Here is a 23241-nt window from a genome sequence, read left to right as displayed (position 1 = left end):
TTAAAAAACAAAACAAAACAAAAAACTTTTGAAACTTTTTGAAATGTTATCATGAGCTAAAAGTTGTGTCTTTTTGCCCTGAATGCCTTTAATATCAGCGTTCTGTCACCCATCATAGTATTTTGTTTTGCCGGTGACCTTGTCTGACCCGTACATGGAATTTATTTTCCCAATTAGACAGACCTTGAATGGAGAAATCAAATCCTGCTTCCCTCTTTTGACCTGAGCACAGGTCCTCACATATGGCAGCCAGCTGACCTGTTTGTAGAGGCAACCTCATGGGACTCTTCCCCCTTCTGTGGCAGATAAGAAATGGAGACAGAGAGGAGAGCTCCTGGGTGGGTATGGCCCACAGTGTGTGAAGTCTTTCTGTCTCCCCAAACTTGGCCTTTCTAATGAAAATAAAAACCGGCTGTAAACTTATTCCCTTGCAGGGACCAGCTCTATCACCCACCGTCTAATGGAGCTGGAGCTCCTGAGGCGTCCTTGGAACATCCTGCAGAGCTGAGACCACAGGGTCCCCAGACTCCCTCCCCAGCTGCTGTGCCTAGACCCCCTAGCAACCCCCTAGCCCGAGGAACTCTAAAAACTAGCAATTTGCCAGAGGAATTACGTAAGTTGTTTGCAACATGGTTTCTTCTTGTCAGGCTTTCTGCTTTAAGAGTTTGGCTTAGTCACTTTATCCATAATCTCAGTTATATTTTCCATAGACAGCAAAATTTACCTTTTCCCTTTTTACTCTAAAAATACCCAGCCGTTTTTAGATGTTTTTAGTGATCCTAACCTCACAAGGAGTGCTCCCAAACTGCTTACCACTGGGTTTTTCTTAACACGTAGAAAACAGCAAAGAACCCCCTCCCCCCATATTTCTTTTCTTTTCTAAATGCTGCTCTTCAGTGATGTGCCCCTGGGTAGATGGATCGGATGCCCATGTGGCACTGGGTAGAAACTCAGTGTCTCACTGTAAAATAGCAGCAGCTATCAAGAACAAGGTCATTTTCTGTAGGAGTGAGCAGTCTTACTTGGAAAAAGGAAAAACCAAACCAAAACACAGCCATCTCACATTCCCATACTGCTTCACACCCCAGTGCAAACTAAGCCTTTTGTTTAAAGAAATATTCTGTTCAATGTCAGGTGATGATTCGTTTTCCACACTCTGCTGCTAGATCCAGAAATGTTGAAATATTACCAAAATGTTCTGAGAGTAAGGCCAGTTAGGATTCTTAGTTCCAGAAATCTTAAGAAATCAGTCACTGCTAATGAATTATTTTGCTGGAGAGGCTCACTCTTTCCAGATCTGGGACACTCAGAACCAAACTGGAGGCCTTTGCTTTGCTAATTGCTTGTGGAATCTCTACTGGTCATCACTTACAGCTCCAAAAGACTTCTTTGACAATGAGGGCCATGGTTTTCAGGCAAAAAAAAAAAATTGTTTCTGAGCACCTTAAAATTTTACACACTTCAATCAGAAAAATATCTGAGTAGACAGACATGGTCTTACATGGTGTACGGTCCCAATATTCTGCCTGGCCTGTAATCTAGGAAAGTTAGTACATACGGAGGTGACTAAGGGTCAGGCTGCCCATACATACGCCTGGCTGCTTGGTTGCTACCGCCAGGATACACTGCACACACTTCTATTTGAGAGGCGTGTTTCTGTTCTGAAGAGTCTCAGCCAGACGAATGCATACAGACTCATCTTCTCTTCTGCAACTTTCTTCTTTATCCTCTGCCTCAGGGTTTCTTGAGATTTAACTGGCTCGTTCCAGACTAAAAGGCAACAGTACAGATTATCTGTCTACCACATTAAGCTGCTAGCCAAGTAATTTCCCCAATACTTTAGTCTGAGAAAACTGTGGTTCTGGCTGGGCAGGGTCAGCTTGTCAGAGCAGCTCTGCCCATGGCTTGGGGAGGAAAGAGGATGCCTGCGATGCCGGACTGCCCTGAGGCAGTGGCTCCCCTTTAAACAGCTGAAGCTGCACTCCCATTTCTGATCTGGGTGGGCGTCAGTCTGCTCCTGCTTCCTGACCTTTCTCCAAAGAAGAGTCGCCTGGGGGAGAGCATGGAAACACTTTCTCGCTCAACTCCCTACTTGGTCTTGTCAGACAACCGTCCAGGGCAGCAGAGAGCATCCTGAGATCAAAAGCAGACACTGCTGGGTGGCCCCTCAGCAAGCCTTAGCTTCTTAGCCTGCTGGGAGAGTGTTTTCCTTGGGCACAGGGCCAAGTGCGTCTCTGAGAAACAAGGCAGTGACCTGAGCTTAAAGGCCTCGCAGGCTGTGGGTGGTAGACTTGGTAACATCTCATGTGCTGTTCCAGAAGACCTCTGAGGCTGCCCTCAGCCTGCCAGGACTCTCCTGTGTCCCTTCTGTCCTGGACGGGTCCCAGCCCTTGTCACAGAGGATGGCGATCCACACCACTGCAGGCAGACGCTCTCAGGCCACCCTCCAACACAAAGGGCCATGCATACCACTTAGGAGTGCTGGGTGCTACAGATGGATTTGACCCGTTTCAACAGCCCTGACGTTTTTTCTCTTAGGGAAAGTCTTTATCACTTATTCTGTGGACGCAGCCACGGACGTGGTGAGATTGGTGAACTTTTTGTTGGTGAACGGCTTCCAAACGGCAGTAAGTATTTGATTCAAAGAGAAAACTGAACAGTTCGGTTGAACATAGTGATGATGATGATAAAGTATGAACAGTTGATTTTTTTTTCTCCTTTTATTTTATTTTACAATACCATTCAGTTCTACGTATCAGCCATGGGTTCCCCTGTTCCCCCCCCCTCTCCTGCCCCCTCCCCTTCCCCCCAGCCCACCCCCCATTCCCACCTCCTCCAGTGCAAAGCCTCCCCCGAGGACTGTAATCAACCTGGTAGACTCAGTCCAGGAAGGTCCAGTCCCCTCCTCCCAGGCTGAGCCAAGCGTCCCTGCATAAGCTCCAGGTTTCAAACAGCCAACTCAAACAGCAATGAGCACAGGACCCGGTCCCACTGCCTAGATGCCTCCCAAACAGATCAAGCCAATCAATGAACAGTTGATTTTTTTATTTATGTGATCATGAGCTAAATGCATATGGATTTGGATAATTAAATTCTGGGTACCTATTTATTTATTTGGTACGGGGAGTCAAGGCCAGGGCCTCACTCACGTTATTCCACCACATTTTAAACTGCCCGAAGTCTCCAACATTTTTCCTCCAAACGTCCATAGTGCTAACCTCCACTGTTGGTCCTGCTGGTCCTAGCTGAAGGGGAGGCCTGGCTTTTGCTGTATCCTCTGCCTTTGCCCTTGCTCACCAACCACACCCACCACCAACATGCCACCTGTGGTACAGGAGGCTGCAAGCTCACCGAGGTGGTTTTTTACCAAACCAGACCCTCCACTCTGTACCAGAATATGAAGCTTGAAATAGAGCCGTGGGACCCCACTACACACAGCTTCCCTTCTCTACCTTGTTTCAGGAGTGGTTTTCTGGACAGGGAAGACATGGCCTCGGCTCTGTCTAAGAGAGATGGCCCTACTTCACCCCTGTAGGTCCATTGTAATCTTGGGCCCCAAATTCTCAAGCACATAATCTTTCTGTCTCCCTGCCAGCCTCTGAAACAACACAGCTTAAAGCCATGAACATTCTTCCTTAAGATAAACAAAATACCACAGGTTGCTACTCGGAGGGCTGGCTCTCCTCAAACATTAAGATTACCTCCTTCCCAGAAGCCTCTCCTAGACATTCAGCAGCAGTGAATTCCAAAGGAGAGTGAAAAATCAGTGAAATACAGATGTTGGAGGCTAAAGAGGAATACCTACAAATTAAAGAATAAAGAGGTGGCTTAGCATTGTTTAGTAGTTTTTATTTCAATGTTTTTTCCTATAATACTTCCTATAAATAGAAGAGCCTATTTTTTTTTCAAAGATGCTTACAATTTATGCAATTCGACTTCACATCCCTCTAGACTAACATTTCACTTTCTCGTTTCCAGAATAAGGCAGTGGGCTGGGGCAACTGTGATGTAAAAATCAAATCATGAGACATGAGGCAACATACAAGATCTTACTTTCTCCTTTCCAAATGTAAACATACAGATTCTGACTGCCCCTGGAGAATAGCCAGGGTTTTTAACCTTAAAAACGCCCCTAGTCAGGGGCAGTTCAGGGGGAATTTAAATGTGCCCCTGACCCTTATCCTCCAAAGCCTGTGTTTGGGAACAGCTATGTGTTACAAACGATACATCGGGATCTGTAGCTGGAGAATTTCTCTCCAGCTCCCACCAAGTCCCGCCAGTCCCGGAGCCCACTTATAAAATAATCACACAGACTCTTACATAACTTAACTGCTTGGCCATTAGCTCAGGCCTATCATTGTCTAGCTCTTACTCTTATATTTAGCCCATTTCTATTAATCTATACTTTGCCATGCAGCTCGTGGCTTATTGGTACCTTACATCTTCCTTGTCCTGGTGGCGGCTCCAGCCAGTCTCTCTCTTCTCTTCCTGTTTCCTCCATTCTCCTTTCTGTTAGTCCCACCTATACTTCCTGTCTGGCTATTGGCCAATCAGTGTTTTATTTATATAGAGCGATATCCACAGTAGGGATCCTCTCAGTGAAATAAAACAATGAGTAATTTAATGAGAGTTTAATTAAAAAAAAAAACAGCATAAAGGTTCAGGTAGGTTTTAGGAAATCTTAGGGAATCGTGTCATGTCCCGCCACTAGCAGGACACAGTCACTAAAGAGACACTAAAGGAGCCTGGAACTTGAAGAGGGTAGCTGTGTAAGTCAGCCAGAAGATACTCTAGATAGGGTGCTTAGGCAGAAGCTCAGTTTCAACAGTTCTGGAGGCTGGAAGGCCAAGAACACTGTTGAAACAAGGTTGGTTTCATCTGGGATCCTCTCCTTTGGCTTCAGGTGGCCATCCTCTCTGTTCTCACATGGCCCCTCCCCTGTGTGTCCACAGACCCGTGTACTAATTCTCTCTTCTTCCATGCACACCAACCCTATGGGAGTGGGGCTCACCCAGCACCTCCTTTTACCTGAATTATCTTCTGAGAGGCCCTGTCTCTAAATCCAGTCACATTAGGAGGTAATAGGAAAGTTTCCAAAACTTAATTCTCATTTTATTTTTTGAGATAGGATCTCACTTTACAGCCCAAGCTGACAATTCCCCTATGTCAACCTCCTGAGTGGTGAGATCGCAAGTGTAAGCCACCACTTCCAGCTAACATATACATTTCAGGGACACAATTAGCTCATAGCAGCCGCAATGTAGAAAACTTGTCCTGACAGGTGCAGCAGACGCTGATGGAAATCTAGAGAGGCAGACACCGCCCAGAATGTCTGTCTCTGTAGCAGGCAACGACCCCTGTGACGGACAGTAAGGACCATTTATGGTGTGCTAACCTCACGTCTGGCATCATGATGTATGTCTTTTCTGTGTTGTTATTAAATCGTCATAACCACAGTCATGAAGGTGAAAAGCAGCAGAGCCGGGAACAGAAGCCAAGCTGCCCATCCCCAGTGTGAAATGGAATGGATTACTGGCATCATCACAGATCGGTGCAGTCTTTAGCCAGAACAGACATTATTATCTTGGTTTTTGTTTTCACTTTTTGAGACATTTTTCAGTGCAGACCTGATTAGTCACAAACTCTCAAAACTCCTGCTTTAGCTTCCTGTACTGGAAGAGCAGGCTCATGACAACATGCTGATGCTAACACATAAATCAAGCTTAGCTTGGTGGTGCACGCCTTTAGTTCCAGCAGCCCTGAGACAGAGACAGGTGGGTCTCCGTGAGTTCAAGGCCAGCCTGGTCTACATAGCAAGTTCTAGGCCAGCTAGAGCAACAGTGAGACCTTGTCTTAAAAAGAAAGATCATCCAACCCAAAGGAAAGCTATTCCATTTTTTAAATGTTCTATCAGTAAAGGAATACATTCCAAGTTTGTATTATGTACTCTATAGACATGACAGTTAAGTAAACACATAGTCCATTTGTACAGGGAACTTAGAAGCAGGATCTGAAGACGAGGAGGTCATAAATGAGACGCTGAGTAAAATGAAAGAATGTTATAATGTGTTTGCTACTAGTGGCCAAAATGAGAATCAGCTGATGCGAAGGGGAAGTCAGTGTGACTTACAGAGCAGAGGGGTGTCTGCTGTGCTGTTAGGGTACAAGGGAACTATGTGGGGAGTGGAGTAGACAGAGCATGTGGGGGAAAGACAGTCACTGGCTCCGGACGCTTGACGAATAGTTGAGACTTGGTTTGGTCAGTTCTGAACAGCAGGGTAACCCTAGGGTGATCACCATGGGTGCAGGGAGGCTGATCAAATAACCCATCCCCAAAGACCTTCTCCGGATGTCATCTACTCTACTATATTCGGTAGTCCCTCTTCCCATCAGGAGCGCCTTGTATACGTCACATGCACACCCAGGAGAGAGAGAGAGAGAGAGAAAGAGAGAAGAGGGGAGGGGAAGGGAGGGGAGGGGAGAGGGGAGAGGGGAGAGGGGAGAGAGGAGAGAGAGAGCAAGAGCGGGGGAGATTGAGATTTGGACCTTCTATAACATAAATGATTAGATTTTTCTGCACTTCTAATACCTAAAGGACTATTACCTAATAATAATAGTCTGAGTCTTATCAAAGCCCCGGAGTTCGCCTTGACTTTCACCCTTAGCCCCTCCCTACCGGCTCAGTAATTGTTTTTGTGACTGTTCTTTGGATTACACCCAAGTTTCATACAATCCTTTTGAAATGGGTAATTGAAGCTGGACATAATGCTGTAATCATGACCCGACTAACCCAGGTCACACACCACAGTTGTGTCTCAGCATTTGCACACTACATATCCATTGAAGTTTTAGAATCTGCCTTTCAATTTTTCAAATTACAGACACAGCAGTGTACTATTTTCTGCCTTCCTGGCTTAGATCCAATTTAGTGATATACTGTGTCCTTCGGATTTTTTTTAACATAAAATTATTGTATGGCTGCAGACACATTTTGATATGAATCACTACATCCTAATTATGGATATTATAAACTTAAATTTCTACGAATGCTGAAATAGGGCTTATTTCCTGATGCTTGTGTTTCATTGTTTGGACTACCTTTTTTTTGGGTTGGTTTTTCAAGTCAGGGTTTCTCTGTGTAGCTTTGCACCTTTCCCAGATCTCGCTCAGTAGACCAGGCTGGCCTCGAACTCACAGAGATCCGCCTGCCTCTGCCTCCCGAGTGCTGGGATTAAAGGCGTACGCCACCACCGCCCGGCGTATTCTACCTTTTATACAGAGCTCTAGTCCAGGGTTGCAGGGGTGTGTTGCTTCTTGTGTTTTCTTGAGCTCTGCACCCAGGGACGACCCTCATTAAGAACACCTCCTCTCATCCTTTCCCTGCAGATTGACATATTTGAGGATAGAATCCGGGGTATTGATATCATCAAATGGATGGAACGCTACCTTCGAGATGTAAGTATATTCCTAAATTCTGAGGATGTGTGCCGGCGAGAAAAACAATTAGCTTGTGAAGCTATTTCACAGAAGAAACCCTGATGCTCTCCCAAAGTCTGAGCCTGAGGAAGTCTGACAAAGCCTCTCTTGTTGGAAGCCATGCAAAGACTTGGAAAGGAAGGATGGGGTCGCCCTCCTGGACACGCAGAGGCAGGAAATAACGGTCAAACCAGACACAGGTGGTTGATAACAATCAGTGCAAACAATTTCTAGAGCAGAATAGGAAAAGAGGAAATGAAAGCGCTGGGGGGCGGGGCAGAATCCAGCTGAATCTGGGGCCTTTCCCAGTGTTTCTGTAGGGCTGGGCTAAAGAGGTTTCTTTAGCATGCCACCCCAGGGCACCTACTTGCAGCCCTGTGATTCGGTTTCCACAGACAGAATCTATATTGGCCACTGGGACACCTTGTGCTTTAACAAGACAGAAATGGATTGCTGCCAGCATGTCCGCGTCCGGCTGCTTCTTCGGGCAGGAGTGGGTGTGGGGTGGGAGTCGCAGCAGGCTGGGTCTTGGCTTTCCTTTTGTCTGCTGCAGCCTGGTGTTTGCTTTGTGCTGAAGGGTCTGCTCCTCCTGGCTGTGCTAATGTGCACAGGAAAAGCAGGGCAGTGGAGGAGCAGAGTGACTGACAGCTCGCATCGGGCTGCAGGGAGGAAGGGCACTTTCCTGTGCATGCGGTGGTAGCTAGCGCCTTTCTGCCTCCATGCAGATTCGGTGATTTAGGCTTTCACGAGATGCCTACTAGCGAAGGTTGTGGAAGATGGGAGGATTCCTCTCAGAGCCTTTGCCCTGTGTGTTTGTGGGGTGCTGGGCATGGAGGCAATGGGGAGGAGCGAAGATGACAGCATGCCTGGGGGCGGGGGGCTGGTGCCTTCTGATTTCGGAGAGAGGGATTGGCCCTGTACCCGCCAGCAGGTCAGGGACCGCTTATGGTCCTGCTGGCCACTTTCCAGCTGGTCTTCACCAAATGAACCACACTTCCCACTTCCATAAACATGCTTTTCTCCTTCTCATTAACAGAAGACAGTGATGATAATTGTAGCAATCAGTCCCAAATACAAACAGGATGTGGAAGGCGCCGAGTCGCAGCTGGACGACGACGAGCATGGCTTACATACTAAGTACATCCATCGGATGGTGAGTGGTGAGGGCACCACAGTGCCTGGCTGCTCCTCTGGAACCGGGACCGTCTCCAGGGAGGATGCTTTTCACTCAAGGTGGCAGGGTGTTAGGGGGAGAGTCTCCGGCCCCCCATGTCAGGAGACATTGTTTTGGTTATGGCTCTGTACACTTGGAGACCCATGGAGAAACACCACTCCTCTGCCCAGTACTCAACTGGTCCTGTCAGTAACTAGGAGATGTCAATCAAGGTCCTAAAAAGCAGAGCGTTGCTCACTCGGCCGTTTACCAACAAATGGGAAACCTTAGGAGGGGAGAAGGTTACTGTAGCTGTTACATTCTGTCCCTTGCTTTTTCAGAGGAGCAAGGTGCAGAGCTGGAAGGACACTTCTGTCATACCAGAAAAGCCTGGGTCACACTAGTTTCCTAAGTACAGGCTCTATGACCTCGGCCCACATACTTGAATGTTGCCCTCCTGCAACCCTGTTCATAACATGGATCACTAGTGCGTGCAATTCTGTGAAGATAAATGAAGTAATGTTTAAAGTATCTGGCACACAGAAAACACCTAACCGGAGAGACTGTTCTTAGTTTGTGATAGGTAGGAAGCATTCTGCTGCCAGACCTACACTATGGGGCCTGGTTAAACTTAACCCATGGGGGGGATTTAGAAGGAATCAACTTGCTCAGCATCTGAGAGAAACTACTGCCCAGCTTTAGAACGAGCTATTTTATGGCCTAGCTGACTTCTTGTCCTTTGTGGGTTTAGAGATACTGTGCAGACCATTTCTGTTTAGCTAGAAGCCAGGCTAGATCTGTGACCTTCAAACTGTCCTGTGGAATCCCTAGTAGGTGCCTTTATGTCTAAGGGTGGGACCGGTCCTGAGCTTCCCAACCTAGAGCTGGTTTCTCTGGCTTGTTTACTTACCAAGGATCCTGAGATTTGAGAAAGTAGGGAAATCCCTGGACTTGAACTCTTAATCCTAGCATCAGTTCTTATCCTGTGTGAGGATGTGGAATAATGTATCATTGGAAGTGGCCCAGATGCAAGGACTGCGCAGCCCAGGGCAGGAAGCAGCCAGCAGTCTCAAGACACCTTTACCTCAGAGGAAGCCAAGTTAAATGCTGTCCGCCCTGTGGTCCAGAGCATCCCAAGAGGGCAGGGTAGCCGTGGAAGCAGCATCCTCATCATCTGGGTCTCTAAGATCTCCATCACCGCTTCCACCAAATGTGGACCACTTGTTGAGCTCAAAACCCAAAGCAGAAGCTAAGCAAGGTGGCAAGATACAGGGGTCAGGCCAAGGGTCTGGGGCTAAGTCTGCCTCCTGTCCGGTCTTACCTAGTGCTAGCCTGTGGTCAGGATCCTGAAAAATAGCACTCCTAGAAATAAACGTATCTATAAAGGTCATGACTGGATCTGGGTGCTCCTATCCCTTAGCTGTCTGTATCATGTCTGGACATTTCCCAGAACATTGATATTCTGTCTATATCTCTAAGAACCTGCCCAGTCCCAGGAGCCAAGCAGCTGATACTTGGGAAGGACTCCAGGTCCCTACCAGTTCCTGGGGAAATCTGCTTAGTTGTGCTGGTGTATGGCAAGGCCATCCAGTAATACACACAGTTCAACCCGAGCTTCGAGGACCATGCCAGCTGTAACCACGCGGTCTCCAAATTTGGTTTCTTGGCCCTAATGTCTTAAGCTCTTCCCCATCTCAGGAGGGACTGGATGTGCCGTCAGATATAGGTGGTGGCGCACGCCTTTAATCCCAGCACTCAGGGAGGCACAGGCAGGCGGATCTCTGTGAGTTCGAGGCCAGCCTGGGCTACCAAGTGAGTTCCAGGAAAGGCGCAAAGCTACGCAGAGAAACCCTGTCTCGAAAAACAAAACAAAACAAACAAACAAACAAAAACCAGATATAGGAGCTCTCCCTATCCCTGGGCTGACTTCGTGGCTTCCTCCAGACACCAATGCGTAATTTCATCAAGCGAGCTCATTAGAAAGCCAGTGCCTCAGAGGAAGTGGGAGAGAAAATAAAACATACCACTGAGGGCTAGTCCTTGACAGACCGAATAGTATACAGTGCCCTGGAAGTCAGACATGAAACCCAGCTCTGCTTTTATCTTAGCAGAGCCCATGCCCTTCCCTATAGGCGCTTACTCTGCAATAGCATGCTTAGACCCTGAACTGCACAGTACTCGGGTCAGCGCAGCGCATGCTTTTGGTGTTGTCTTTTGTGTTTTGAAGGGAGATGGCGCTGAGAAAAGCCCCTGTGGCAGATCTGTGTTGTGTATATCTGTGAGAGTGGGTGCTGGGGAGAGGCTTGTCTGTATTTCCACATTCACTTTCTTCTTGTTTTTATTTCCATGCACAACAAAAGCTTCGCACTTATAGAAATCAATTGGAAGGTGAAATTGTTCGGGAGACATAATTCCTTGTTCTCCTTGCCATCAGCTAGCTGAAAGCTCCATGCCAGTCTTGGGATTTGGAGGACTTTAACTCCCCGATACTGAAAATTCTGATTTTGATAGAGTTCTTGTAGCTAAATCCTCTTGGGTGACCAGAGTGTGAAATCTGATGGATCTGGTGAGGAACCTCAGGCCTGACAGGCTGGGCCCTTCCTGGCTGATTTCCTCGCCCCTCCGCCATCTGTGCTCCAGAAGTGGATCGCTAGACGGTTCCAGCCACCTTACCACACTTCCTCCTGGGCAGGCGCTCATGCCTCTGCCCTTGCCTTCTCCCCATTTTTCCTTACCTGACCAGACTCTTCTTCATGCCCGGTGACCCCTCCCCTGTTACTGTCCTCCACTCGCTGAGGCAGAACAGAGAGCCCCATCCTGAGCCTCCACAGCAATTGTTCACACTCTGCTGTCCTCTGCTTGGTAATTTTCCTTCCTGCTTGCTCATTAGTTGCTAGCTCTGGGAGGATTATCCAAATTGTATCAGAGGTACTCTGCTAAACAGGCTCTTAAAAAAAAAAATCCTGGGTTTGAGCATTTTACTCATTTCCATAATATAAATTTATAAATACTCCCATACGTGGCTATGGAAAGCTAATTATATTATTGGCTACAGAACTGGGAGAGACACGATAGCCTGCTCTCATGAACTGAGGTGGCCCAGCCCCTGCACACTCCTATTCCTCAAAACCCAAAGTCAACACTCAGGCAGCTGACAAAGAAGGACTACTAGGTGTTCGAACCCAACCTGAGCGACACAGTGAGTTCCAGGCCAGTCCAGGCTACACATGAGACCCTGACTCAAAGAAACCCAACCAACAAATCAACAAGGAAATCCAGGGTCCTGGCCAGAACCTAACTTAAAATCCTTATTTATTTATTATTCATTCATTCATTCTGTGTATGTGTATGCATGTGCACACGTGTACACGTGCACATGAATTTGTCACTGAAGTGGAGGTCAGAGGAGAATTTGCAGGAGTCAGTTCTCTCCTTCCACCCTGTGGGCTCCAGGGACAGAACTTAGCTTGTCAGGCATGGCAGCAAACATCTGTCCCTGCTAAGCCAGCTTTCTGGTCCCTAGAATGTGGTTTTTAACAGGCCTTCAGTAAGTGGTTGTACTACTCAGGGATCTCTAGAGGAGCAGAACTTACACACACACACACACACACACACACACACACACACTACAAGGAGAGAGAGAGAGAGAGAAAGGAATTTATTAGAATGGCTTAAAGGCTCTGGTCCAGCTAGTCCAACAATGCTGTCTACCAATGGCAAGTTCACTCATCCAGTAGTTTATCAGTCCAGGAAGCCAGATGTCTCAAGCTGGTCTTCAGTCTACAGCGGGATCTGCAGGCTCCAATCCAGTGAAGGATGTGCTAAGGAGAGTGAAAGCAAACAAAGAGAGATGCTCCCTTCTTCCATTTATACAGACTTCCAGCAGCAGGTGTGGCCCAGATTAGAGGTGGGTCTTCCTCCTTCGAAAGATCTGGATTAAAGGTGCGCCTTCCCACCTCAAAGATCCAGATTAGAAGTGAATCTTCCCACTTCAAATGATTTAATTAAGCAAAAATCCCTCACAGATGTGCGCAGCCAGTTTTGGTTTTAGTTCATTCCAGATGTAGTCAAGTTGACAACCTAGACTAGCCATCATAGTGTTCTGTACAAGCAAAGAGGCATAGTCTGTAATGGGGAGAACTTAAAAATGTAAGTAAGATGGCACTCAAATAAACAACCCAGAAGAAGAAAGATGCCATGTGGGCTGGCAGTATTATTGACACATCACCTTCTCATCTTTGCTCCTAGATGACTTAATTTCATATTTGTTTGATTTTTAGATGCAGATCGAGTTCATAAATCAAGGAAGCATGAATTTCAGATTCATCCCTGTGCTCTTCCCAAATGCCAAGAAGGTAAACAAACAAACAACAAGATCCTCAAATAATTCTGTCTTTGTTTTCAAATCCGGTTTGATGGCTACCTGGGATTGTAGATTGAAAATCTTGTCAACTCTCTGACAGCCCTCAGAGATAGCAGTGTCACCAGAGAGATCAACAGGTTGTACATTGGCCTCGCAGTAGGATTAGAAAAGATCTGCAGGTGTTATCTGGTAGGATCATGGCTGTCCTAATTGCTCAGTCTGTGTACACAAAGGATGGTTTATGCTTAATTACTTTTGTTTGTTTGTTTGCTTATTTCTTGACAGGGTTTCTCTGTGTAGTTTTGGTGGCTGTCCTGGATCCCGCTCTGTAGACCAGGCTGACCTCGAACTCACAGAGATCCGCCTGCCTCTGCCTCCCGAGTGCTGGGATTAAAGGCGTGCGCCACCACCGCCCAGTGCTTAATTACTTTTCTATTGCTGTGATAAGACAGCACGAGCAAGGCCGCTTATAGAAGGAAGGGTTGATTTGGGGTTTGTGGTTCTAAGAGGGATAAGATCCGTCACCATCATGGCAGCAGGTTAGTGTGGCAGCAGGCAAGCATGACATCTAGAACTGGGAGCTGAGAGCTGAGGGCTCACATCCCCAGCGACAAACAGGACACAGAGCGAGTGGCTTTTGAAACCCCAAAGTCCACTTCAAGTGATACGCTTCCTCGAGTCAGGCCATCCCTCCAAATAGCATCACCAGCTGGGGATCGAGTATTCGAATACCCAAGAGTAAGAGGGCATTTATCATCTGATGCTTCTTACCTCTCACATCTTAGAGCCAAAGTGTGGAGACTTTGCTTTCTGCTTCACATACATATTTTGTTGCACACAGTTCCGTCTTCACAACCTGTGGAGTACAGGCCCTGAATCCACACAGCTCTCTAAGTGAGCCTTGCTGGGATTCACATGAGGGTTTTGATCATATTCCAAAGGGTATGCAGACAGCTTTAGAGAATGTAAGTCAAGCCACTAGAGAACACTTTCCAGGCCTGGCAAAGGGAAGACAGCAGCTAAGTAAACAGTTGGAGACTCAGACCAGAGCACTCTGAGCTCAGATGCAGCCTCTTTCTGGAGTATTCCGAGATGTCAGGACTACGTTGAAACCTCTGCCCCACAGTAGAGACAGCCCAATCTATGTGAATGGGACACCCAGGGTTGGGCAGTGCACAATGCATATGAAAGGACCCCTTATTCTCTCTGGCCTTAACTTGTCTGGGGATTAAATGCAATCATTGACTGGCAAATCTCTTTACTGGTTTCCCCATTTCCTCTGGGACCCTGTACTAGCCACCTTCCACTTTGCCAGCAAAGAACTGCAATGTGAATCTCTCTAGTTCCAAAATTCTGTGACGTTTCCCACTGACTTCAAGACACTGGCTACCTTCCTTAGCATGACCCATGAGGCTCTTTGGAATAGGACTGTGTCCACTTACTCCTTTTCCTCCTTCTCACCTGGTGCCTCTGCTTTGGCCATAACGGGCCATGTCAGCTCCCCTGTGTTCTTTCTACCTAGGTGTCTTTGCCTCTCTGTTCCCTCTCCCTATGATGCCCTTCCCCAACCTGTTGACCTAGTGAACTCCTGCCCATCCTTGGATCCTTGCAACCTCTCTAGCATGTGAGGGTCTCCTCTCCCCATGCCTGTGTAAGGCGTGCAGAGGCTGGGACATGGTGGCTCCGTGGTATGCTATTACCTAGAAAACAGTTATGCTGGTTTTGCCTCCATGTGGGATTTTCACTCCTCAAGACGGTTACTGTGCCTTCTCATTGGCTGCCTTCTGCACTCAACACGAGTGCTGGTTCTGAACCCGGGCTACAGTCCCCAAAGCAGCTCATCTCACCATGGAAACCACAGGCCTTCCGTGGGCCCCGGTCCTCTGCCACAGCCCCTCAGTTCTGTCCCTCTTCACCCACTCACTGCCACTTTTTCTGCTGCCGCCACTGTGACCTTGTTGCCTTTGGACATGCCTAGCAGTTTCCATGCCTGTGTGCCTTCCCCTAAGCCCGCTCTCAAACGCTGCAAACGGTTCCCTTCTCCACCAGCATTCCCCAGGTCCTTTCTGTTGAGGTTACCATTGCCTCTCCCCACCAGAATACACGTGCTCCACAAGGGCAGTCCTGAGGGCGGTCCTGAGGGTGGCCGGGTGGAACCCCAGCCTCACGGTTCTGAGATCTGTTCTGCTCCTTCCACTTCAGGCCAGACCTGAGGCTGGAGTGAAAGAATCGTGAATTCTATTAAGCCCGCCACGCTGGCATCCTTCCCGCAAAGCCCCAGGGGGATTCACATCATTCGGTATGACCTCCGTCCCACCCCTTTCATGGGCAGGTGGTGAAAAGCACGTTGACATGCAAAGGGCAGGTAGCCTGGGAGAGTGACAGAAAACGCTGTGCACATGTGGTTTCCATAATGAGACACACAGCTTGCACCCGAAGCCAAAAGTGCTCTCTGCGTGTTAAACCCTCCAAAAGCAAAACAGCAGCTCCCAAGACAGCCTGGCGGGAACGCCTATGGAGGGCCAAGCCCAGAACTGTTCGGAACTGAGCCCCGGATCCGGGGTCCAGGCTTCTCTCCCGTGACCTTTGCTCCCGTCCTCTCTCCCACAGGAGCACGTGCCCACCTGGCTCCAGAACACTCACGTTTACAGCTGGCCCAAGAATAAGAAAAACATCCTGCTGCGGCTGCTCAGAGAGGAGGAGTATGTGGCTCCTCCCCGCGGTCCTCTGCCCACCCTTCAGGTGGTGCCCTTGTGACACCAGCCTTCTCCAGCTCAGTGCAGTCCTGTTCTCACCGCATCCTTCTGGCCGAGACCGGGTGGTGGCACCCAGGCCTGTCTCTGTGTCTTCTAGGGGGAGTCGGGCCCCAGAACACCTCTTCTGCGGGGTTCTCTGCCTCCTAACACTTGGCTGCTCTGTATTTCCTGCCTTTTACAAAACACACAAGGTGCCCGGGTCCTCCTGAGCCTGAGTTGCCCACCTTGGGCTTCCAGTACTTTCAGCGAGTGGATACTACAGGGGATGGATGGCAGCAAACGCCTATTACCACTATACTATAACTAAACCGCTCGTCACTTCAGCTGCGTCTATGAGTTGGCCAGATGCTGTGTCCTTAGACCAATCTGACTCATGTCCAAATAATAAAATGATTACTCTTCGTAAGAATGTGTTTCATTTATCTGAATGGAGACAGTCATATTAATTTATATTGAAATGGGCAGGTGTGGGAACATCAACAAAACTGCTTAGATATAGTATAGATAAAGGTGATAGAGTTCTCTGTATTAAAGGATTAGAACCAGAACATTAAATACCCTTTTTATTTAACTATAAAGGGTTTACTCTTACAGTTGAGGTTTTTAACAGAACAACCCTGATTGTAAACAGTGTAATGGAGCAGGCAGTGTGGCTCAGTGGTTGAACACTGGCAATTCCCAGCACTGCAAGAAGAGGAAAGGGGCTGAGTGGTGGTGCACACCTCCCAGAGCTTGGGAGGCACAGGCAGGTGGAGCTCTGTGATCCAGGACAGCCAAGACTACACGGAGAAACCCTGTCTTGGGAAGAAAAAAAAAGAGAGAGAAAAGTCCGACCATTTATGTAAAAAACACCAGAGTCTATGCATGAAGTAACAGGGATGTTTCACACAGGCCGGAGTTGTGGTCTAAGTTTTCTAGTCTCTGTCCTACTCCTAAGCACCTGCGACTAAAGAAAGTCTTTCCACTTTTCTGGGACCTTGGGTACTCGTAAAATCATATGGACCAAGCGATTTCTAATGAACCTAGAAGGTCTGAAATCTGGGACCTAAACGCTAAATTTTCTTTTGAGAAGTAATTGTTTATTTCTTACAATCACATCTCCCAGGGGATAAGTTTAATTTTACTTTTTATTTATGCTTTGTTTTTTAGAGAAAGGATCTCACTATGTAGTTCTGGCTGGCCCAGAACTCAATCTATAGAGCAGGCCAGTCTTGAACTTACATCGGCCCTCCTGTCTTGGCCCTCTAAGTGCTAGGATTGAGGTGTACACTAGCATGCCTACTGTCTCCGTTCCTGTTCCACTGCTGTGAGGAGATGCCATGACCAAGAAGACTGTGTTTAAAAGAAAGCATTTAACTGGGGGTTTGCTTACAGTTTCAGAGGGGGAGTCCATGGTTATCATGGCAGGGAGTGTGGCGGCAGGCAGGCAGGCGTGGTGCTGGTGTTGTAGCTAGGATCTTACGTCTTATCGGCAAGATGGAGGCAGAGAGGGAGGGAGCCTGGGCCCTGGCATTGGCTTTTGAAGCCTCAGAGCCTACCTGGAGTGACTCACCTTCTTCAGCAAGGCCACACCTCCTAATCCTTCCTAAACAGTTCCTAAACAGTTCACCAACTGAGAACCAGACACTCAGATATCTGAATTTGGAACCGTTCTCCCTGAGACCACCGCACTGGACTAGATTTTCTTTTTTAAATGAAATTTTAACCAGTTGTTTTAAAAATTGATTCATAATAACAAAAACCACACCTTAATGGTTTTTGCTGATTATTTAGAAGAGTCTTACTGTGTAGTTCAGGCTGCCCTATAGCTGCTTAGGCCCCCCAGACTGGCTTGTAATGTGTGATCCTGCTGCCTCTACTTCCTGAGTGTTGCAATTATAGGCATGCATCAATGTATCTGATGGAACTTGCTCCTCCCAGACCCCAGTACTGAAGACTGAGTCTGGGGCCCTGGGCATGCCCTAACATGAGCCACATCCCTAGGTCTCTGGTACACTCTCTTCTCCAAAAAATGTCTTCAACAATACACTCAACTCAATAATTTGGACTTATTTAGTCTCTAAAGAAATGACACAGCCATTTATAAAACGTGTGTGTGTGTGTGTGTGTGTGTGTGTGTGTGTGTGTGTGTGTGTGCGATCTAAATGAACTGTTGAACCCTTGTTCGACAAAAAAAGATCAATAAAAAAGATGCTTGGGTTGTGAGAGCTATTACTTCCTTTTTCTGCCTGATCTGGTAAGCAAGTTTCAACTTTGCTATGAGATAGTTATGCCTCAAATGTCATTATAGAGAAAGACAAATACTCTTTAGCTACAAAAAAGAAAAATTGCTAATGAATTGTAAAGAATACAGTTTGACTACTTTATGTCCAACATGTCCACTGAGTAAATACTTTAAAAAAGAAAAAAAAAACGAGCATAATTTAATTGCTCGCTTGTATGACTTTATGGCAATAATAATGACTTCAATGGCATTTTAGATCTAGTAGAGTTTTCTTGTTTGGCCAACTCTGAATTCCTGGAAAACATTCCAAACACCAACAACTTCAAGGCTTTTTTTTCTCTTTTCATTATTGTTTTGTTTTGAGGTGAAACAATTATTGAGGATTCAACATCTGTAGAAATAGCCCAGCAATTATTTCTTTGAAATGTTTCCAGCTTGCAAAGATTTAGTAATGTAATGTTATTAACCTTCCCCCACTTGAGAGGTTTCCAGAGCATTCAGCCAATAGTCCCTTCTATTCTTCCTGTCCCGGGTGGTTAAAGGTCCCAGGTGTGCCACCATCGGTCCTTAAAATGTTACAACTGGTAGCAAAACAAGCAAAATGTAAGCCAGCCAAACAATCAACCAAACACCCAAAAGTGTGTGTGTGTGTGTGTGTGTGTGTGTGTGTGTGTGTGTGTGTGTGTGTGTGCGTGCGCGCACACGCTCTCTCTCTCCTACTGGACTCATCCAGAGATGACAACTTGGCTCTGAAGTGTCTATGAAATATGATGACCACCAGCAGCAAAGGCATTTTTAACAATTATTTTAGAACACTGATACTCAGATTAACACCTGGTTTACTTAAATAGGATCCTGGTCCTTGTGTATCTATTTGTGGATGTTTTGAAGGTTTAGAAATAGGATCGGGCTGACTTGGTAAAAATAACTTTATAGCCTCATGGCTTTAGTCATACATAAACCAATTTGGGGATGTACTGGGTATAGATTTAGATTATTTTCTGATATTTAGTGCCTAATTTTAATTTAATTTCAGTGACTGGCTTCAAAATACTTGCCTGTCTAGTGTAACTTTGGTCTAGTTCAAAGATGTCTCCCCACAGGGCTACCATCAAAGTATTGGCCTGGCTTTTCCTCAGCTCAGTGCTCAGAAGAATCACTGCTGGAGACACTCTTCCCTCTTTCCCATTAAACAAGCCACCCCCGGAAAGACTTGAGTTGTCTTAGCCATCTCAACAGGAGATGAAAGTGCTCCATTCTGAACTTTCCGTCCTTACTTTAGGATGCTTTGCCGAGAGCATTTTTCCTAATCCAGCCACTTCATCAACTACCATACCCACTTTGCCAAAATCCACTCTGTCACCACCACCTTTGCCAAATGGATTGCAAAGTTCTATGATCACTGAAATGAGCCAGAACGAGTCTTTCAAACCACAGGATCTTGTTTCTCTTTGGTGTACTGAGAAGACTCTGTGAGACCCTCTCCTAGCAGCAGATGAAATCAGAAAGTAGATTACACTGTGGGAAGACATCACAAGAAGCCACACCTCTGACCACAGAGAATCTTGTGCTATTTTTCAGCACCGATAGCTCTAGATGAGATAACCCAACAACAAACAAAAGGCAAGAAAGAATAAAAGCAGCAAAATAGTGACATTTTAAGTCATTTATTTCTGTCATGGAGTTTTTAGTCTGAAAGGGACCTGTGGCTTTGTTTTCTGTAGGAAGGAAGCAGGACCCAAAGAAAGTGATTTGTCAGGTTCACTCCAGGGCTACAACCCCAGTGATAGCGCTTCAAGGCTGGGAGCCTTGAACTTTCTGGGTTTTACTGGGAAACTTATGACCCAGTTCTACCCTGAAGTAAACATGGCCTCCTGAACCTGGGATGCCTGAGGGAACATTACCTCCATCCTCTGGGGGCTGGGAGAGTAAAGGATCATGCCAGAACTTGTGCTGGGAGAGCCTCTTCAGGGAATTAATTATTGCTGTGATGATATGGAATCACTCTTCTGGAAGTGGTTTGGCATATTTATTTTGTAGTGGTTTTATGTGAACCCTAAGCCAACTTAAAAATCCTCAATACCTTCCTGAAGCTTAAAGACAAACATCTGCAATTAGATCAATTTCTTTTGAAGGGGTGTGTGTGTGTGTGTGTGTGTGTGTGTGTGTGTGTGTGTGTGTGTGTTTCAAACTCCAAAACATCAATAGTTTTTTAAAAATGTTTGTATTCTTTAAATGCCGTGAAACTCCTCTTTCTCGAATCCTTCCAATGCTACCAAAGTGGTGCTTAGAAGGCTGAAGCTGTTTCGGAGGGGGTTCGGGCTGGCTGCAGGTACAGTACAATTCACCAGGAGGCATAAAACAGCACAAAAGAATCCAGGCAGTACAGTCAGCATTGTGGGAGACCTGTATCCAAGCAGGAGATCATGTTCCTAACTTCAAACCAACTCTTCACTTTTTTCCTTGAATGCTTTTAGGCTCACAAAACGCATGGTGAGAGGTAGGGAGCTTTCGTAGACTACCATGTGTATCTGCCTCAAGCCAAGCAGGTGGGACCTGCAAAAGGAATGATCAGTGTAACCGACTTTTGTATTTACCTTCTCAGGGAACCTTTGGGTGTGGGCCTAGATCACATTTATTTGGATGGTTTAGGAAGCGTTGAGACTTCGCTAAACAATGAGAAGCACAGGCCAGTGTAGCTGGGCAAAGGTGACCAAGTTCTGGGCCTGCTGACTCTTTTCTAGAAGCTTCTGTGAGGCATAATTGCAGCCCCCAGATCTCCTAGGGCTGGCAAGCTCAACCACCAGGGCACATCTTCCTTGTCCCATGCCTGACCTCCCTTTGCTCCCTCACCAGGAAGGTGCGGATGGAAGAAGGCAGCTGGGGAGGGGGGGGAGGGAGGAGGGAGGGAGGAGGGGAGTGTGAGAGGACTCCTGCCTGATGGATCCCATTAGGCTTAGTGTGCAAAGCTGGTGGAGATGAAGTAGCTGCTCTGGTATGCATCCAAGCTGCTGTTCTATTTTTACTCTTCTCCTGCATGCTTCTTAGCCCAGAGTTGTTTGCCTGGGCACCTGGATCAGCAGCAAAACATGGAGCTGAGCCGCTCAGTAAAGCGGGAAGGAAGGAGGCCACTGATGCGGGCTTTGTTATTGCTGACAGGGAAGAGAGACCTGGAATGTTAATGAGGATAGCTTTCCGAAGCGTGCCTTCATGGTTAGCAAGGAGTTCAAAGGGGAAGGCAGACTCAGGCCTGTGCCGAACAAATGTGAACTGCTGATAGAGAGAAGGAAAAATCAATTATGCTGTCGCAGAATCCCATGCCATTGTGTTGGAGTTGTTAGAGAAGGTAGGACAAGGACCAGATTTCAAAAGGAAACAAAGCCACATGGCCCTGAAGTATAACGAGTTTGCCATGGCAACTGATGGAAATGAGCCTCTCGGGCCTGAGCAGGTATGCTATCTTACAGAATAAACATACTTCTCTCACTCTCTGGATTTTATAATAAAACCTGTGTTTGGATTACTTCCCCTCCTCTTTGTTACCCAGAGAAGTTGGCTGTTGCTCAATCAGCCCCAGGCTCTAGTGAGGGAAATGTAATCAGTGTTATCAAAGGATCGCTTTGGAAAAGGCTGGCACTAGGCTTGGCTGCCAGCCTCACCACGGAGCAGCAGCTGGGCCTCAGGTACCTGCCTGGCCTTTGGCCCCTCCCAGGCAATACCCTGGGCAGAAAGCTGCTGGTTCTGAGTTCATCTGAGTACAACAGTATGATCTGGACCTCACATTGGCATTGGCCAAAGGCTTCTCTGTGACCGAGAAGTGTATTCGGGTAAAGCCAGGACCTGAGTGATTTAGCCTCTTGCATTTTGTCTTGAAGGTTCCGTGAGTTCAGGGACTAACTGATTTTACTCTCCAATCTGTTGTTATCCACAGTTTGTTTACTCAAACCCAGAGAGAACTTATGTTTCCCTGGTTTGAAATCCCTCTCTAGTAGGTTCCAGGGCGGTAGATTCTTGAGTCTGAAATATACACAAATGTGGAGGTTTTATAAAATCCCCCAAGCTAAAGACTAAGGATGTTTACATTTAATTTTTAGAAGTTCCACATTCTAATAAAGTAAAATAGCCAGTCCCAGTGTTCTCTGTGACCAGAAAGACATTTCTTCCACTATAGTTTCAAATAAACCTTTAAAAAACGAGATGCTCGTTCTCAATGGCTCCTAGAAGGGTTTGTGAGCATGGTTATGGCAAACCGTTGGTGTGAGGAGGGCTTGGTTGGCCAGCCAGCTGGGCCTGAGAGGATGCTTTGGCAGGCCTTTTACACATTACCTGACCTTTGAGCCCAGTAAGAGAAGCATGACTGACTTAGGAACTAATTCAAACTTTGGTGTCAGGTATTAGGCCTTCCTGCTCCCACCCTAACACAAGCACAGAGCCTGCCCCCGCCATCACACTGTGCTCACCTTTTGCTTCTTTTGTTCATTGTCCTGACAAGTGCAGGTGCCTGTTTTTCTACCCTTCAGTTGCCACCTAGGAAGACGGGGGGGGGGGGGGGGGGGGGGGGGGGGGGACGACGGACGGACGACGGGGACACGACACGACATGACGACACAAGGGTTAGAAATTGGCGTCTTGATAGAAGTGGCGGCTGTCCTTCGGACAACATGGTTTTGTTATGAAAATATTTTGAACAGATGAAGAGACACAATCAATGACCAAGGCAACTCATAAAAGGAAACATTTAATTGGGGCTGGCGTCCAGTTCAGAGGCTTAGTCCATTATCATCATGGCGGGGAGCATGGCAGCATGCAGGCAGACATGGTGGGGGAGGCTGCTGCAGGCAGCAGGAGAAAAGATTTTGAGCTTGGAAACCTCACAGCCCACCCCCAGGGACTCACTTCCTCCAACAAGGCCACACCTCCTAATCCTTTCAAATAGTGCCGCTCCCTGGTGACCAAGCATTTGACTCTATGAGCCTTGGAGGCCATTCTTAATCAAACCAGCAAAACAGACAAAACAAAAAACCAGAACAAATCAAACCATTCAGTATGCCACTTTTAAAACGTTGCCAAGTGATATTTTATAAAAGCGTCCTTATATCTGATTTTTACCCAAGTGAAATCAAACTAGCCCCAGCCTCAGTGGTTCAGATTTATGTACTGTACGAATAAATACCCCTATGCTGGACAGTTTTATGTCAACTTGACAGAAGCTAAAGTCATGAGAGAGGAGGAAACCTCATATAGAAAATGGCTCCATGAGATTGTGCTG

At 46.9% G+C, this 23241-nt stretch overlaps 1 protein-coding gene and 1 long non-coding RNA gene across 6 annotated transcripts in view; one reads left to right on the top strand and one right to left on the bottom strand.

Annotated features, from left to right (window-relative positions):
• Window positions 1–16157, top strand: part of Traf3ip2 (TRAF3 interacting protein 2) — a 43627-nt gene extending 27470 nt beyond the window's left edge. For 2 of the 5 annotated variants that reach the window (XM_006984303.4, XM_042262054.2), the window contains exons 4-9: window positions 435–613; window positions 2539–2627; window positions 7387–7455; window positions 8513–8629; window positions 12910–12984; window positions 15603–16157. In XM_006984303.4, the coding sequence (XP_006984365.2) occupies window positions 435–613; window positions 2539–2627; window positions 7387–7455; window positions 8513–8629; window positions 12910–12984; window positions 15603–15749 (676 nt within the window). In that variant the 3' untranslated portion in view covers window positions 15750–16157. Of the gene's footprint in view, window positions 1–434; window positions 614–2538; window positions 2628–7386; window positions 7456–7726; window positions 7970–8109; window positions 8243–8512; window positions 8630–12909; window positions 12985–15602 lie in introns of those variants that run through there. The other 3 variants (XM_076552426.1, XM_016002790.3, XM_016002792.3) reach the window with 3 other exon arrangements.
• LOC121823130 (uncharacterized) overlaps window positions 1–23241 on the bottom strand; it is a 126865-nt gene that overhangs the window by 21619 nt on the left and 82005 nt on the right. The window lies entirely within an intron of this gene.

The sequence above is a fragment of the Peromyscus maniculatus genome, chromosome 16 (assembly GCF_049852395.1).
Source record: "Peromyscus maniculatus bairdii isolate BWxNUB_F1_BW_parent chromosome 16, HU_Pman_BW_mat_3.1, whole genome shotgun sequence".
Classification (NCBI taxonomy): Eukaryota; Metazoa; Chordata; class Mammalia; order Rodentia; family Cricetidae; genus Peromyscus; species Peromyscus maniculatus.
The sequence above is the reverse complement of the archived record's forward strand: the minus strand, read 5'-3'. Positions and strand labels throughout refer to the sequence as shown.